Genomic DNA, 18,127 nt, shown 5'->3' on the forward strand with positions numbered 1-18,127 from the left:
TATATGTTGGGCAGCAGCAGCTTCATTCCTGGAGTGGGCGGGCCATGGAGGGGGAGGGGCTGGGGTAGAGACCAAGTCTCTGAGGCACGGGTGGGGAGCTGTCTCCTTCCCTGGTAGGGACCGAATTGAAAATGGACCTCTTTGGGGAAGGCCTGAAGCTAGCGGTTAAGCTGTTAACCCTTTGGGGCATCAAAAAGACCATTCCAGTGGAACCAAAGCCCTCTGTCCAGTATGGTGTTAAGTGGATGTGGGGACCCTGGATGGTCAACACCTGTCCCACTTCCTGGTGGTCTATGAGCCTCTGGAGACTGTCCTGCCTTTGTTAAAGGACTCATTGCTGCCATTTTAGGTTTTGGACGTGCAAACACTAAAATGAGCATGTGCTTGAAAAACTTCCTGTCTTCTGCTAACCTCCCAGGCCCCAGAAGTAGTGGTGATGGCCCCAGTCTGACAAGGACCTGTGGCCCAAGGACCTGTTTGAATCTCCTTTTCTACTGCCGAGGCTAACTTGGCCCCCAAAGTAGGCACTCTTTGCAGTGATGGCCTCCCTTTGGGTTTTTCTTTCTGTGCGAAGAAAAGAAAGCTAGGAATCTGAAAGTCCAGAAAATATCTAAGGAAGTGTGAGAGAAGCTTTAAGAAAATGTTTTTATTCTTTAAAGATAGTCCAACTTTTGGAATTAAAAAAAAAGGTTTTAGCATTAAAAATTACAAGAGTTTCCTTAAAATAATTTAGTAGGGAACATTCTTATACAGAATTCTCAATCCCAGCCATGGCATCCGGTGTAGCCAAAGGATTTCTGATAGACCTTCTTTATCAAAATGGGCCTTAAATCCAAGGCAGAGACGCCCAGTGGTTCCCAAGCTTGGCTGTTTCCAGGGAAGAGTTTTGAAATACTGATGCCTTGACTCCACCTCTGAACTGGGGTTTATACTTGTCTGAGGTGCTGCCCGGGTATTGGTCTGTCTTAGTGTCCCCAGATGATTCTTCTGTGCAGCCGGAGTTGGCAACCTTCAATCTAATGCTTGTGTAAGAACAGAAGGAAGATGAGAGAGAAGCCAGGTTAGGAAATGGAAGAGTTTTATTGTCTCTTGCTAACATGCTGGTGCATATAACTTGGATCCAGACTCAAAACACTGCTGCCAACTTTTGAATGGGATTTGAGCTCTCAGACATCAGGACTGACTCTCAGTGGCGTTTGGGACAACACATCTTTAGGAGTTTGAATGCAGAATGCATTGTGGGACCTGCCAAACCAGTCCCTCCCAAAACATGGTAGCTAGTCCATGACTCTAACTCAGACTGACTCTGGTTTTTTTCAGCCTTTCATAGTTCCTCCTTTGGAAAGCAGGTCATTGTATATCTGTTTGAAGTGACCAAGGACATCAGGACCAACAGGGCAAGCAGAAAAGCCCTGGCTTTGGACTCTTTACTTGAGCAAGATGCTTAATCTCTCTGAGCCTCAATTGGTGCATCTGTAAATGGGGATGACTATACCACCTGATTCATAGCCTTGTTTAGAGGTTAGACAACAATGCATGCACATTATCTCACACATAGTAGCTCAACAAATGGTCAGGTACTTTGATACTAAGATTGATGATTTCTTCTAAGTATCTTCCTTAATCCCGTATCGCAACAAAACTTGGTATATTTACTAAATCTCAATGACTTTTTTTTTTTTTTAAGATTTTATTTATTTATGAGAGACCCAGAGAGAGAGAGAGGCAGAGACACAGGCAGAGGGAGAAGCAGGCTGGCTCCATGCAGGGAGCCTGATGTGGGACTCGATCTCAGGTCTCCAGGATCACGGCCTGAGCCAAAGGCAGACGCTCAACCACTCAGCCACCCAGGCGTCCCAATGACTTTTAATTACATTTGCAAATCAGTTAAATTAGGAAATAAGCAAGTTAGGGAAAAAGGCAGTCTTTAAATGTTCATATGCCCAACATGATAATTTCAGCAAACTAACTTCTAAATGGATACTTTGTACAATTTACTAAACAAAGTAATTTCAGATTTGTAAAGGTTAAACAGAATATTAAATATGTTTACTTTTCCCGTAACACTTGTCCATATTGTATGGAAGCAGCAGATCCTGGAATTAGAGGAGGTGTTCCTTACAAGCCTAAGTTTCTGAATGTTAACAGACGGACACAGGAATCTCTTTGGATATGATAATGGAGCAAAGAACAGCCTTTTTATTGGTCCACAGGGTTGTTGGGAAATGAGGTCCTGAGGCCTATGGGAAGATAAAAGAACAGTGATGACATGCTATTTGGAGGTCACTTTTTTAAAAATTTGTCTTTTTAATTATAAAAGTGATAACTACATATCAAACCACTTTGAATATTTCTGAAGTTTTTAATGTAAAAAGTACAAATCCCCTAATCTTTAGAGATAAATGATGTTAACATTTAAGTGTCTTGTGGCCTCCGAATAAGTATATGCCACACATCATATGCAATTTTTTAAATTACAAAAATGGAATCATGCTGTCTTACAAGTTGCTTTTGGGATATTTTCCAGGAACCTCTTAGGCCAACATTTCCCAAAGTGTATTTGATGAAATTCTCCTCACTAATGGTACTCTGAGGAAAAAGTGTAGTGTGGTCAAATAAGTCCAGGCTTGTGGTCAAGTAAGTCCAGGCCTGTGGTTAAGTGAGTTTAGACTTCAGTGCATATTCTGTCCCCCTCTTGGTGATTCACGGTGCATAACAGCATATTAAAGGCTCTGAAAAGGCCTGCAGTAAAGAAACCGAACTTGTTTTTCTCAACATAACATTTCCCTCAGTTATTTTTGCTTGTCGCACTTTTACAACCACTAGGTTTTTAAAGAGCCATTTTAGGCATTCCTCACTAACCTCCCCTCTACCCATTATTCTCAGTCGTCTGTGGCATAATCCTATGGGGGTAGTCAGGAAGAGAAGAGCTCATCTCTTCATTTAATCATCAGATACTTATTGTGCTGCTCCTATGTGCAAGCATTGTGATTGATGCTGGGGATACAAAAATGAGCAAGCTAGCAGGCGCTTTGCCTCAGAGGTGTTCAGTTCCCCTCCTGCGCGGCAATGGTATTAGTCATCCCAGGATGGCTTGCACCTGGGAGTGGCGGCGCTTCGGCAGGGGATCCTCTCTGCAGCTGTTGGAGCCCTGGAACAGCAGGCTAGAATTATCCCCACCCCTGCTGCTCCTGACCCTTCACTACGTTTCTCCAATTCCCCACGCTTTGCTCCTGCTATAAATAGTGGTGCCTGACCCAGCTGGCATGACTCCATGTGTTTGTTTTCTCTGCGTGTGCCAGCCCTGCAACCAAGGCCACTGTGCTTTACAAGTTGGGGAGGGCTGACCGGAGATGGGGTTGGGGGCTTCCAGCAGAAGGTAGGGGCCGGCACACAGATGGACCAGAGCATGCTTCAGGTTTCCAAATTGGTATTTATTTTAAGTTTTCAGTGGTTTGAAAGAGCTCTGTAATTGAGAGTGGGGGTGGGCTGTGGACTAAATATGTGTATTTGGCGGGGGGTCAGGGAGGTGGTGAAGAAAGTGGGTTTGCATGAGGTCAGATGGGAAAGAAAGTAAACTGTCATGCTTCTAAAGCATACTGAGCAGCTGGAGCTGTTTGCTGTGTGAGCACATGTGCATGCACGCGTGGGTGCATGTGGGTCTGTCTTAGAGGTGAATGCACATGCCCAGAGAGCACAGGTGGGGGTGTCTGGCGCCCGAGATAACTACCTATTCTAAGGTCTCTTGTTGAAATACTAGGAATAAACCTGCAACAATGATCAGACTAATGAAAGTATTCCTAAAAGTAACCCTGAAGGGAATTATGAAAATTTAATAACTTGCTCTCCTGTATCGAGCCTACTACTTTGTACCAGTCATTATTCTAGATGAATTACTAACCTAATTTCTTTTTTTTTCTTCCACTATTCCCGTGTGCGATATAGATTTTGTTGTCCTACATCAAAGTGGTTTCTTCTAAGTTCAGGGGAAGGGTTTCTGGCTTGCAGGAAGGTCTAGGAGAGATCTTGTTCATGTCACTGTGCCGTCAGATGCCAACTGAAGAGCCCTAGCTCCTGATCTCCCATCTTGGTCCTGACTTCAGCAGTTTGGCCCCAAGGCTTAGCTTTTCATGAGAATGCTTCAAATTGCCTGTCAGCATGCATGAGCCTGTTAGGGGATGGTGTGTGTGTTGGTGTTTTGGGGTTTGGGGCTGATTTTGCCCAGCATTTGCTTGAGTCAACCCTAGATCCAGATAGACCTAGAAGCAGCAGCCTGTTCCTCATTCATTCTGGGTCACAGAACCCGAGACCAGCTTTGAGTCATGTGAAGGGTGTAGGTATGGGCCTGGTACCATTGGTTGTTTAATCATCAGGAGGAAGGGACACAGAAAATGATTGCAGGTGACAGCTTAATTGGAGTTAGTGGTGATTATTTCACCTAACAAAGTAAATCAAAGTCTTTTCAATTCAGCTTCCTAAATGGCCAGCTTCTAAGGAAAAGCTCCCTCCTTGACTAGATGACTATAGTTCTTTCTTCTGTCTGCCCTGACCTTCATCTTTGTGCCTCAGGTTGTTATTGGCTCACTCAACAGGTATTTGCTGAGTACCTAGAACTGTTTTAGATGCTGACAATGCCCTTGTGAATAGTCTCACCATTCCTGATTCCTGTAGCCTTTGATCTAGTAGCCAGGCAGGCCAAAAACAGTGTGATGGTACCTCCACAGGGGAAGTGCAGAACTCCCTAGGGGAACAAGAGCTGGGTTCCTAACCACTGCCTGACACACAGCAGATGCCAGGGACATGCGTTGAACAGAAGAGTTTCCTCAGGTGCCTACCTCTCACATTTTCTTCCCTACCCCCTCCTTGGCAAGCCTACCCCCACCCACTTCATGCTGTTGGATGCTACAACAGGAAAGACCTGCGTCCTGCCCACCACCTCCACTGAATAAGAACCACATCCTGGTTGGAGATAGGAACAGATATCAGACACTCAAGCACCACCTTCCCCAATTCAAGGAAGCTCTGCTTTGCAGTGAGAACGCCTTTGGGAGTTCATCAGAGCAAATTCCAAGAACCAAATAGACTTGGAAAAAATCTTGGAAGCAGGTCTTGACAGCTTAGGAAAAATTCATTGAATACCTACTATGTGTCCAGAAGAGAGCTTTGCAAACAAGTTCTGATACAGAGTGAGCAGTGACAGTGATAAAGCTGAGACTTAAGAGCTCATTGGCCTCTGTTAGCTCCAAGCCTCTTTCCTGCCTTTACTGATGTCTTTGATCTTCTAGGACTATGCTGCAGATGAACCTAGATAGAAAGGAGGGTTCTTTTAGGACTCGTGAAAGGGGCTGCATTGGAGGAATAGCCTTCTGTGCTGAGCAGGGCCTGAGAGTGTGTGTGCGTGCGTGCATGCTCAAGTGTGTGACACATTTATCAAACCTCTAAGGCCTCTGGTTCCTTGCCTGTACTTAGTAAAATCTGTGGTTTATCTTTGCTCCTTCCCTGAAGCTTCCCTGAAGCTCCTTCCCTGATGCATTTAAATTTTGGTATAATAGAAAGATGTTGTCAAAGCAGAGAGTTGACTCGGTTCCAAGCTCTTCAAGGATGGGAGGCTGCACCCTCTGCCAGTGTGTGGTACCTGGGGGCTACTCAGTGTGGGTTTGCTGAACTGACCCGAATACTGCTCCTCGTCCACCTCAGGGCCCTGTGCTTCGATCATGAACCTGGGGTTGCCAGCTATGCTACATGCTCCTCTCCGCAGGAACACTAAGTAGGTTAGATTGCCCCTGTTTGTCTTCCTGTACTTCTGAGGCAAAGCCTGATCCCTTTCTGGATGATTTGGGGAAGAAGCTATTTCTGTGGTTCTGTGTACGTTGAGACTGAGCAGTGCTTGCTCTCTGGTGTACTTCCAGGCATTATACTTCCCATTCTTCTCAGGGCTCCATTGCTTTCAGTGGCTACTTCCAGATAGAATTGAGTCCCAGCCTTCCCCTGAGCCTGCTTAGGATAGGTAATAAGGTTTGTGTTTACATACTCATCACTTAAACAGGATCATTTTTCCTTTGTCCTAGGAGATAGGACACTAAGCTGTTAAGATCTGCTTTAAGTGCTGTTCAGGTCCTAAGACAGGTTTGTTTATATACCCTATCCCCGCTGTCTATCCAGACTCTAATTCCTCTTACATGGGCTCTTGTCAACCACCACCACCAGAAGGTTTGGGAGTGGATGCTCCTGTTTCCTTTCCAGTCACTATGTTACCATTTTACTTCATTGTTTACTTGTGTGGATATAGCCCTGACCATAGGCTGTAATTAGAAGCAGGTAGGTGGATAGAAGCAGGTGGCTTTGTTCCTTTACTGACAGGGTCAGAGGTGAGCTCCTTTCTGGGGCTGGGCTGGGAGTAGGGGTCAGAGGGATCAGGGGAATGTTTTCTTCTCTATAAACACATCTTCTTCATAACTTCTTGTCCCAAATGGCCTATTGTCTGATGGGGATCTCTTCCCTTTTCTCTCTGAACATGTAGAGACACTACGGAGAAATTAGGATCATTATCGTCATTATCATCATCAAGAGAGTGCAGAGAGAGGGCATAAACAGGGTGAGGGAGAGGTGGTGGGAGAAGTTATTAGCTTAAGTGATGTAAATATGGATTAGTGTTGGGTAGAGAGTAAGAGGCTAGAAACCAAGTCTTGGTGGAAACTTGGGAATACTATAGCACTCTCCGTGGATCTCTTATCCCACAGAGCTATTGTGAAGTTCTGTAAAACACTGTTGAGAATGTAGGTATTACTGTTTTCTTTTTTCTTCAACAAAGACTGTTTCTCAATTCTGATGCATGTGTGTAATACAGCAAATCAGGCCTTTGCTTAATTTTTTACAGCATGGAAGGAACAAGCAAAGAGATGGTATCACATGTATCAGGAGTTCTTAAAATGCAACATCTTGAAGTCTTAAAGTACATGAATCTCAGAGTCCACTCAGTGGCAGTGCCACTGTATGAAATTAGACCTCCAGTCAATGGCTTCCATGACACCTGTCCCCCCAGTTATTGCCTGATTGCCGTGTGCCAGGCTGCTCTCACATCAACTGCATTAGCTCTCTTTAGCAGGTCAGCAAATGAGGTATTATCAATTTAATTTTCACAGAGAGTAGACTGAGACTCAGAGATTAATTTACCCAAAACTGCCTACTTCACGAGGGGTAGAAGTGGCAGAGCTCATGTCTAAACCCCAAGGCTTATGATTTTTCAGTACTTGATCCTGCTGAGTTCCAACACTGTCACTTAACAAAAAGGCAAGTCTATAATAAAACCTTGAGATGCCCCCTAAAATCCTTATGTGATAAAGCATAGAGAGGGTTTTGATAACCTCTCAGGGACAATAACACTTCCTGGTTTGTGAAAATTAAAACTGATGGGGCACATGAAGCCCAAAGCTCCGGGCTTGGCCAAGAGTGGGAACTCAGCATATGTAGCAGCCTTTCTCGCATCTCTGCTCTCTTCCCTCTTCCGCTTCCCAGCCATCCTTCTTCCATGCCTCTTTCCTTCCAGCCTGGCCTCACACTTAGGGTCATATTGATGCCATATAATACCTACTCTCAGTATCTTCCTAGATTACCTTCCTTACAGTTCAGTGGCTGCAGGAAGCCCAAGTCTCAAGCTTAGTAGGGTGTTTGTTTTGGGAAGAGAGATAAGAAGGAAAACAAAGAAGGTCCTTGAATGAAGCCCCAAGCCACAGGAGCATCTGCAGAGGCACTGACTTCTGTCAGACAGCTTGGCCCTCCCTCCCAGGGCTGCCTACAATGATCTAAGGGCCATTTGGTTTTGAAAAATAAAGGCCATGGCTGTAGTCCTTTGCCCCTAGAAAAACCCCTTGGTTCCGCCCCCAGTAACTGTGAGTCTTTCTCCGTGCATTCCTCCTATAGGTCCAGGGCTAGATGAACATTTCTGCTCAATCTCAAATTTCTAATCTGAACAAACCCTTCAGTTTGGCAAACATTGCCTGATCCCCTGTGATGCACCAAGGCTTTTCTAGATGCTAGGGTTACCAAGATAAAGTCAACACGGCCTTGCCTTCAGGAAGTTTACAGTCTAGGGTGGGAGGGTAGAGATCAGAGACCCATCACAGACACACACAGGATCAAATACACAAATTCTTGTGGAAATGTTACAGTAGATGTGCAAAAGCCCTGGGGAAACGGATGAGGAATAGTCACCGGAGGCGGCATATTGTGACACTTTAGGTAAGCTCTGAAGGGTAGTTATGAGAGTTCCTCTGGTGGAATGAAGGGAGAAAGGGGAGATGGTTCTGGCAGAAGTAAGGGTGAAAAATGCAGCTTGCACAGATTTTAGAACTTGCAGGAGGAAGACCTGAGAAAGGTCACCTACAGCCCAATTATAAGGGACCTGGAAGGTTGTGTGAAGGAGTTTGGGCTGTATTTAATCATACTCAGTTGGGGAGCTGTGGAAGGTGGGTCTGTTAGCTCATTTGCTTGTTTTTAACCAACCTCAAAAGGGGAAAAAAAAATCACCCCTACTTCCTTCACATTTTCAAATCAGCTGCTTTTGTTTCCTGTTCCTTTCTAGGCCTCAGCTAACTGCTTACATGCTTTTTACAAAATGAGATCTATGTTTTTTTTTTTTTAACTTCTTTTACATATTTTTCATGTTACTACTTGATCTTTATAATTATCATTTTTAATGGCTAACAATCCATCAATTATTATGCTATAATTTCTTTAAAGCAGTAGAGTGAAAAGAACCAAAAAATTTTGAGTTAGAAGCTGTTCAAATCCCAACTGTGATTTACCATCTGTGTAATCTTGGACAAAATATTTAATCACTCTGAGCTTTAATTTCTTCATTTATAAAATGTGTTGACCATATTATATGAGCACTCTGGTCAATCATTTTACCACTTGATGTGTGTGATGTGGTTAAGAGCCAGAACGGCCAACCCAAGGAAAGTGGGGACAGCTTCTCTGGTCTTGAACAAATACTTGCCTTTCGTTTCACTGCTCAGAGGACACTAATGATCCACTTATACAAATACATGCTCAAATTCACCTCCTCTGGTCTTTCCTAAATATGATCAGTCATAGGGACTCAAAGCAGCCAGAGAAACACAGTGCAAGTGTATATGAATGAATGAAACATATATAATGCTCCTATAGTTTTACCACTGCCGACCAAGAACTTGAAACTCTTTACCCAACTGACAACTACAGTCAGGGTTCAGATGGGTGACAGTACTTTAGCAGAGGCATAATGCTGCTGGTAAAGGTACAGCAATGCCCCTGCCATAGTGATGCCAGGATCTGTTACAAGGCCTTTTTGTTACCCGCATCAGCCAATGCCGAAGTCAGATAAAACTTCTCAAAGCAAGGCAGATACTGGTGCTTGGTGTGGTTTACTCACAGGACCACTGAGAGGCTTATATCAAATTAGATGTATTGGGCAGCCCCGGTGGCTTAGTGGTTTAGTGCTGCCATCAGCTCGGGGTATGATACTGGAGACCCGCGATTGAGTCCCACATCAGGCTCCCTGCATGGAGCCTGCTTCTCCCTCTGCCCCCCACCCTCTGTGTGTGTGTGTGTGTGTGTGTGTGTATCTCTCATGAATAAATAAATAAAATCTTTTAAAAAAAACAAATTATATGTATTATGAATTATGGCCTGGAGGAGATGTTTATTCAATAGGTGGTGGCTACCCACTTATCTTTACTGATTGGTTGAGCTTGATGTTCTAGAAGGAAGGTAGGTGACAATGTGGAGGTGGATTGCATGGGGAGAGGAGTGGGTCAGGGAGCCACCTGAGGGCTCTAGACCCATGGTGGCCAGCAGCAGTGGCCACTGGTACATGTGACTGTTGAGTGCCTGAAATGTGGTCGGTCCGAATTGGGATGTGTAGTAAATACAAAATACACACTAGATTGAGAAGATTTAGTATGAAACAAAATATAAAACACCTTGTTAATTTTATATTAATTATAATTATGTTATTTTGGATATATTGTGTTGATCGATGTTAAAATTATTTTCACTTGATTTTAAGATGTGGCCACTAGAAAACTGTAAGTGACATGGGGCTTGCATTGTGTTTCTCTGGCTTCTCTGAGTCCTTATGACTGATCATATTTAGGCAAGACCAGAGGAGTAGGTAAATTTGAGTACATGTTTGTATAAATACATCATTAGCGAGTGTCCTCTGAGCATTGAAATGAAAGGCAAGTATTTGTTCAAGACCAGAGAAGCTGTTCCCACTTTCCTTGAGTTGGCTATTAACCACATCAGGCACATCAGTGGTAAGATGACTGACCAAAGTGCTCATTGCAGGGAAGCCTGGGAAGAGCTTGACTTCTCTGCTGAGCCCCCAGAGTGCTTCAGGACTGGCTGGCAGTGAAGCACCGGGCGTCCCCATTCACTCTCTTGTGGAGCACTTCTCTGAAACACCTGGAGAATGCTGGGGTCAAACAACTGGGAGAAAGACCTTATAGAAAAAATGAAGTTGGAGGGACAGGCTTCTTCTAAAGGGAGGATAAGTGCTCTGAGTCCTGTACAACCCTGCTCAGTTGTGTGTCTTCATCTCTGGTTTGGAGTCCTCAGAAAAGTATTATTCCCTTTAATGGGTCTCTAATGGATGTAAATGGATTTAATGCTGAGGCTGGCTTCTGGGTAGCATTTCAGATAACCAAATGCTATTTAGGTTTTCCAAATAGGAACTGAAATTCTACCTAGCTCTTAAAATACCCACTGTACATTTCCTGTAGTGTTGCTGGGTAATAGAGCCTTAAAATCAAGATAACAGAAGTAAAGAAAACTTCTAAGAACTTTTATATACTTCCCTATAGTTGGTCTCCCATGGGTGGAGCTCAGGAAACCACAGATTTTGGATGCATATTAGTGGGAAAGAGCAAGGCAAGTGGAAGATATCAAGTTTGGAGGGCAAAAGTAAACCACACCAAGCACCAGTATCTGCCTTGCTTTGAGAAGTTTTATCTGACTTCGGCATTGGCTGATGCGGGTAACAAAAAGGCCTTGTAACAGATCCTGGCATCACTATGGCAGGGGCATTGCTGTATCTTTACCAGCAGCATTATGCTTCTGCTAAAGTACGTCACCCATCTGAACCCTGACTGTAGTTGTCCGCTGGGTAAAGAGTTTCAAGTTCTTGGTCGGTAGTGGTAAAACTATAGGAGCACATACAGGTTTCATTCTTTTAGCAACCATTTACTGGTCTCTTTCCACATGCCAGACACCTTGGGATTAACGTGTTAGGTGTAGGAGAGTACATGAAAGCTTTAATTGCTTTGGTTTGCTTTTATTTTCTATCTTGATTTTAAATTTGTGACTTTTACAGTCACAGAACAAATAGCTTTGTTTTACAACTTATGAAACTGATATGACAGTCATAGGGATTTACTCTTTGAGGACTTGTATTCTGGGTACCAATTTTATTTTTTCTGAGAACTTGGGAGGAATGTACTCTTTTCCCCTCCTACATTCTCTGCCCTCCTTTTAGGCCTTGGGAAAGGATCACCTCTGGGATCCCCAAGATGTCTGAGAGCCCCAAGTCTCATTTCCAGCACATATACTTATGACAAGGCCTAATCTCTAGAAAGCCCACTCCGTCCATGCAGTGGGCCTCATATGCCCTAGTTTGGCTGTGGCAAACTACAACTGTCCCCTCTTCCTCAGTGCCAGCCTGCTAGAGGAGGAAATAGGCCCCAGTGTGGCAGGCTGGTGGGTCTTCTGCCCCTATAGAGATTTTTGAAGTGGTTTCATACTGTTGCACCACCTGTGACTTTTCAAGGCAATTGTGAAGAGCTGGGAATTGGCCAAGGGCCTGACACCTGAGGGAATTAGGTGGCACTGGCTTTAAAATGACCTTGACTTGACTGGGATTGGGGGTTGTGTTGGGATACTAGGCTTAGAGAACTGATTAAAATACGAAATTTTCTGTTGTTCCAAGGCCTTGACAGGCCATATCTACTCCACCACGCTCGATTCAAGCCTGTGCACACCTGCACACATACAGTATGTCCCTTTGCAGGTACTGTACCCCGCTCCCCAGCTGGCTCCCCTTGAAGCCCTCACTTCTCACCTCTCCCCACCACCTCCAGCCCCTACCCCAGCACTGTCCTTCCTAACCCCAGAGCCCAGCCTTCCTGCCAGCTCAGGCATCTCCAGGTTAGAGCTCTCTGGGGACCCTTTCCTTTTGAAAGGAAGAAAGAAAGAAAAAGGGAGGAAAACCAGAAAGAAAGAGGAAAGCAGAAGAATGAAACTGGACCGAAGGGGCAGTGGTGCCTTGAGCCATCTCACTGCATTACAATGAATATGGACTCTATTAAGCTCCGTTCTGCCTGTTAGTGTTTCCCAGGGCAACACAGCCCCCATATGGCAAGCATGCAGCAGATTAGGGTGGGCCCCTGGGCCTCATTGAAGGCGGGAGGCTTGACTGGCAGTTGAACCCCCTCCTGCCTCCCCCTACCCCTCACACTTGACACTGCCTGTGTTTATCTAAAGCAGGGGGGGGTGCATTTGGAAGGTTTTTGTCCGGCTCTGAGAGAAGGGAGAGGAGGCTGGAGGCAGAGGGTGGATATGGGGAGGCTGAGAGAGGAAGGTGGATGGAGGTGGGGTGGAAAGTGGATCTGTGAGGAGGGAAAGCCTCATAAATATTCAAGAGGAGTGGTGAATGGAGAGAGAGAAATAAAGCAGATGGAATTCGTGTTAAAGAACAGCACAATCACCCTGTTTTGAGCCCTCCAAAAACAAAAAAAAGAAAAGGGAATGGCTTTCTAGGAGCTGCGTTTATCCAATTAGCAGGGTTGTCAAATTGAATTTATATGGAATAGGGTGGGGGAATTGAGAAGGGAGTGTAGAAGAAAGAAAGTGATTTTCCTTTTCTCTTAAGGTTTGTCCCCCCCTCCCCCCCCCACACACACACTGCCCTTCATGGCTAGATTTTTAAATTTCCTTAAAGAGAAATTTAAGGAAGGGATTTATGTGACAAAGAAATGTGACTCCTCAGTAACTTTTTCCTCAAGTGGTGGAGGTGAGAGAGGATTAGATTTGTTCAATGGGCAAATCAAGGGACCACATCTTCCCTTTACTCAGAAAGCAGAGGTGGCTTCTCTCTGGGGGATTCTTCCCCAGAGCCCACATGCTGTGTCTAGACGCCTTTCCCCATCCATGGATGGTAAAGGAGTTCACCTACCTGGGTGGAAATAGGCTCTGTCCATGTTGGTTAGCAACTTGTTATAAATTTTGGGTTCAGTGAATAAGAAGCCCAGGTTGGGCAAATGCCACTTTGATTATATATTCCCTTCTCAAAAACCATCAGTGGTTCCGCTGTCTGTGGTGGCCATTTCAGACTCTTTTCCCTAGTCTCTTCCACAGCATGACCCAGTCTCAGTTTCTTACCTTGCCACTTTTCATTCTAGAAGTCTTCAAAATGGGGCACAAGCTCCACAGGGAAAATATAATAAATGTCACTGGAGTACTAGAAGAAAATATTAGAGATGGCTTTTAAGGTTAATTTCTGTCTTAAAAAGGGATAGGAAAGAAATTCAGCTTTCCTGGTATTTAATATTAGGGTTGACAGTGGTACCTTTGGTCTGTATATGACAAAGTGATGTGTCCCAACAATGGCAAGAGATCTCTTCTGCGAGACCGCAGAGAACTCACTTGCTTATTCACTCCCCAGTTTTCCTGTTCTCTGTTAAGTGGATTTACAGATTATATAATTTACTTTTAAAAATTAATGCTCACAAAAGGACAAGTGGCTTAAAGAGATCGCTGCAAAGAAATGGGGGCTGAAGAGTATGCAGTATCCAAGCACGTGCTAACAGGAAGAAAACAGCAGAGCTGACCCTCTTCAAGCCACATAAGAAAATATAAAAACAACGCTCATGGAATCCCACCTGATGAGAAGTCAACAAAATAATCAACATTCAAGCAGACCGTTTGAAAGAGGTTACATCCATATCCTTACTGATGCATCTAACCCTAACCAGTCTTTCTGTCTTAAGGTATTAGCTTTAATTATATTCTAAAACAATCATGATTATCATGTCATCAAAACATGGTTTCACTTTTACCTACTCTTTTTACATTTTAGTTCGGCAGCCCATGCATTTAATTTAGGAATAGCTGTGAATGTGTTGGGGATATTGGCTCAGGATATTTTAGTCATAAGAAAGCAAGATCAAAACAGGATCATACGGGAAGAGAGGAAAAACTTAAGACTAAATCAGAGAGGGAGGAGACACACCATAAGGACTCTTAATCATAGGAAACAAACAGGGTCGCTGGAGGGGAGGAGGCAGGGGATTGGGTAACTGGAGTGATGTGATGAGCGCTGGGAATCATGGAAGACTGATGACTCCCTGAGCTCTACTTCTCTAGCCAATAATACATTATATGTTAATTGAATTTAAATGAATTTAAAAAAAAGGGGGGGGGGGCGGAAATGAGAAGTCTGCAGACCACCGTTCAAGATAAACCTGTAACAGCCAAGCTGCTTGATGCGCCACCCTCCAGAGAGACCTTCCCCACCAGCCCTGCAGCTACTTATCCCAAGAGGCCATCCAAACCCTTTATCCAGAAAGCCCTTCCTGCAGACCCCATATTGAAAACGCGCCCCTCCCTCTGCTCTCACTTGCCACTTCCCACTTGCACCTGAATTACTGATCTGATGGGCTAAGGTCTTAAAGTCAAGAACGCTGAGGTCCTTACAGGAGAGGAATCGCCCACGTTTCAGTGGTTTTGTGCAACAACGGTTTATTTCTTCCCCTGCCCTGGATTGCCTTGACTTCCACCTCGTCCCAGCGCCTGCCGAAACCCGGGGCACGCGCCGCAGCACGGGGGACAGGAGAAGCGGGAGCCGCGCTCTGGTTCCCTAGCTCTTAGCAGCGGGAGCCCGCAGCTGACACGTGACAGGGCTGCCTGCGCTTGATTGGCCCCCGCTAGTCACATGACGCCGCCAGCTGCGGAGGATGCTGGGAAGTGGGGAGCGCGTGGGCGTTTGCCGGGCGCTCGATGACTGAACATTCCTCGGGGCGGGATGCATTTTTTTTTTTTTTTTTTAAGATTTAATTTATTTGTTCATGGGAGACCCACACACACAGCGGGAGAGAGGCAGAGGGAGAAGCAGGCTCCGGGGAGGGACTTGATCCGGGGTCCCCAGGATCACGCCAAACCACGGAGCCCCCCGGGCTGCCCGAACGCATCCTGTGATACAGGGCCTTGCATCGGGCCTTCGACGGTAGGTCACAGGAGTGTTTTTTCTACCTGATAATAGTGAAATCACAATATACATAATGTTTTAGTAGATACTCCGGCAACATGTGGTTAAGGCATAAGCTACAGCATGGCTCACAGTTAACATCGAAGTTTTGTTATTCTCTCCTGTTTGACCTCAGAGTGGTCTGGGTAGATGTTCCACGTATTAGTGTAGACCTGCGTTGCCCGGTGTGGATACATTAAAAATCTAGTTCCTCGGTGGCATTAGCCACACTTCAAGTATCTGGTAGCCACCGGTGGCCAGTGACTGGCGCTGATGGTGCAAATGTATTTTCACCATTGCAGAAGGTTCTACTGAAGGGGATTGTGTGAAGAGCAGTAAGACTATCCTAGATTTGAATGCAAATGCTAAAAGAATGAAGAAAACCAAAGAGAAAGGTACTCTATTTTAAAAAATATATATATATTTATTTGAGAGAAAGTGCACGTGCATGAGTGCGAGCAAGGATGGCACAGAGAGAGGGAGACCAGCAGACTCCCCGCCCAGCGCAGAGCTTGACACAGGGCGCAGCCTCAGGACCCTGAGATCATGACCTGAGCAGAAACCAGGAGGCAGACACTTAATTCGCTGCGCCACCCGGCAACCTCAGAGAAAGTTACATTATTTTTGTGCCTCAGGAAATAGATTAAAAAATATTCCAAACTTAATCCTAACAGTAGTTCTACGCACTTGGTGAATATGACTTCAGAAACGGTTTGCTGGGAGGCAGTATTGGAAAGTAGAGAAAGGCCGGGATGAGGAGTCGGAAGACCTGACTTGGAGCCCTAAATCTCTCTTAATTAGCCAGGAGACCTTCTGCAGATCACTTAGTCTCTCTGCTCCTTACTTTCCTCATTTATAACATTCGATACCCATAGGTGTTATCCTAAGCTGCTATTTTATTTTCTCTGAGGTCCCTCCTAATTTAAAATCTTTCTTTTTAATTAGGTCTGTGGGTAAAAGTACAACTTCTTAAGTAAAAATGACCTTTCTTAAACTCTTCTCCTAAGTCTATTTAAACTCCTATATTCAGCCCTTTGAGAACTAAATTCACTTGTGTCCCAGAGATTTCCCGCGATGCCACTCTTCTGAGCAGGAGTGCTACCCTGTTTCTTGAGGTCAGGGGGCTGCCAGCACTCACCCCTACCCCTTCCCACAGCCACTTGGCATCACCTCTTATGAGCAAAACCTCTCTGCCTTCAAAGATCTTTGGGGAAAGTGAATCTTACTCTACAGAATTGAAAACTTGCAAATAATAATAATAATAACTTGGGGTCAGAAATACTTCTTTTCTCATGATGTGGCCAGGCCCCCTCAACCAATGGAACTAAAAGCTTTGTCAGATCTTTTTTTTTAATCACTGAAAGAATGCTAGCATGCTTTCTCAGAAATAAGTCTCTGTATGGTATCTGCTAGATCCCATGTTCTTCTATTTCATCCATCTTGGTTACTGGCCATAGGATATCCAAAGGGTGTGTTTTGTGTTTAAGACCATGAAGGCTTCCCTTTCTTTCCAAGACAGCTGCAGTGCCCTGGCTGACCAGGGAGGAGATGTGGCCTCCTGTGCTCCAGCCAGTCCTCTTGGGAGAAGGTGGAGCTGCCTGCCTCCTGCTGCTTATGGATTCTCAGTTGTTTGTAATTTTCTCACAAAATAAATACTCCGAGGCTATAATTTCTCACTGGTCTCAACCCCAGAAGTGTATTCTGTTGTTGTTGTTTTTGGAAAGTCTCAAAAATGTCTGCTTGGTAGAGATTATTTCAGTGGGAGCATGTATGTCAGCAGTTAAATTTCTCAGATGCATTTTCTTTTCTTTTTCTTATCCAAATAACCCTTAAAAATAGCAAGTACCTAGGCCTCAATGAGGAATTCATGTCAGGAAATTATTCTCCACTCTGTTTTTGATTTTTTTTCTTCATTTCTCCTCTTTTTCTGAGAAAATGCATGGAAAATAAGGATCTGGACATACTTTGCATTGCCAAGAAAAATAATAGACTTTACTGTTGCCTTCACTCAACTTTGAAATTGTACCTCATTCGTTTCACAATGGGACAAAGTTACACTGTAGGAATTCCAGTTAAGCCTTAGTCATCTTTTTTACCATTATAACAGAATTCTCAGAAATGTATGTCTCTGGAATTCTCTTTCTAGACAAAGCTCACTAGGTAACTTGGCCCAGGAAGCAACTCCAACTTCCCAGCTGCTAAATAAGATGTATCGTACCTACAGTGATGCCCCTTCCTCCCTGTATTTGTCCTAGTTCTGCATTTTGTGAATGAGACTTCCTGTGACCTGCTTTGGGGTCATTAAATGGTATCTGCTTACAACTCTGTTCTGGGGGTGAAGGAGTTAACTCCTTTCTCCCCCTTTAGATACCTGCTTCTTCTCACTCCCTTTCCCTCCCCAGATACATTCTTTGCTCCTGTTTGCTTATAAAAGCGAGTTGGTGGCTGGCAGCAAAAGTGGGGTCTGTTTCCATTTTGAATCCTATAAATTACCAAGGGTGCAGAAGTAACAGTAATTGTTTGGCTGGTCCTCGTTAAGCAGGAGGGGGTCTGGGCTGAATTTCCTCAGTAAAACCTTTGTGGACTTTACAACCAAAACACCTCTGCAGCCACCCTGTGCTCAGAAACAGTCCTGTCCTCTCTGTCTGCTTGTCTTCTTTTTGCCCTTTATTACTTTTATTACTTTATGTTCATTTCTTGCCTTCGTGCTTCCTACTTCCTTCCCTTCCCTTTCCTTTCTGGGGGCAGGGACAAAACAGGTGTCAGCAATTTTCTTAGAGTTGGGGAAACTGAAGCTTGTTGTGGTCACGTTCCCTAGAATCTTTCAAATCGGTAACTCATGCAGTG

The 18,127-nt window shown here is 44.6% G+C and overlaps 1 protein-coding gene and 1 long non-coding RNA gene across 14 annotated transcripts in view; one reads left to right on the forward strand and one right to left on the reverse strand.

Moving 5' to 3' along the window:
- BOC (BOC cell adhesion associated, oncogene regulated) overlaps nt 1-18,127 on the forward strand; it is a 121,737-nt gene that overhangs the window by 67,267 nt on the left and 36,343 nt on the right. For 8 of the 13 annotated variants that reach the window (XM_038582827.1, XM_038582829.1, XM_038582838.1 and 5 more), the window contains one exon: nt 13,770-14,024. The exons of 3 other annotated variants lie outside the window; for them this stretch is intronic. In XM_038582827.1, coding sequence (XP_038438755.1) covers nt 13,990-14,024 — 35 coding nt within the window. In that variant the 5' untranslated portion in view covers nt 13,770-13,989. Of the gene's footprint in view, nt 1-13,769; nt 14,025-15,103; nt 15,260-15,582; nt 15,676-18,127 lie in introns of those variants that run through there. 2 more of the 13 variants (XM_038582836.1, XM_038582837.1) reach the window with 2 other exon arrangements.
- LOC119867328 lies at nt 632-14,858 on the reverse strand. The gene is made up of 4 exons (XR_005383330.1): nt 14,731-14,858; nt 13,417-13,495; nt 2,054-2,240; nt 632-1,022 (listed from the first exon to the last, which is right to left on the reverse strand). It is a non-coding gene; the product is annotated as an uncharacterized LOC119867328 (long non-coding RNA).

This window comes from Canis lupus, chromosome 33 (assembly GCF_011100685.1).
Source record: "Canis lupus familiaris isolate Mischka breed German Shepherd chromosome 33, alternate assembly UU_Cfam_GSD_1.0, whole genome shotgun sequence".
NCBI classification, from domain to species: domain Eukaryota; kingdom Metazoa; phylum Chordata; class Mammalia; order Carnivora; family Canidae; genus Canis; species Canis lupus.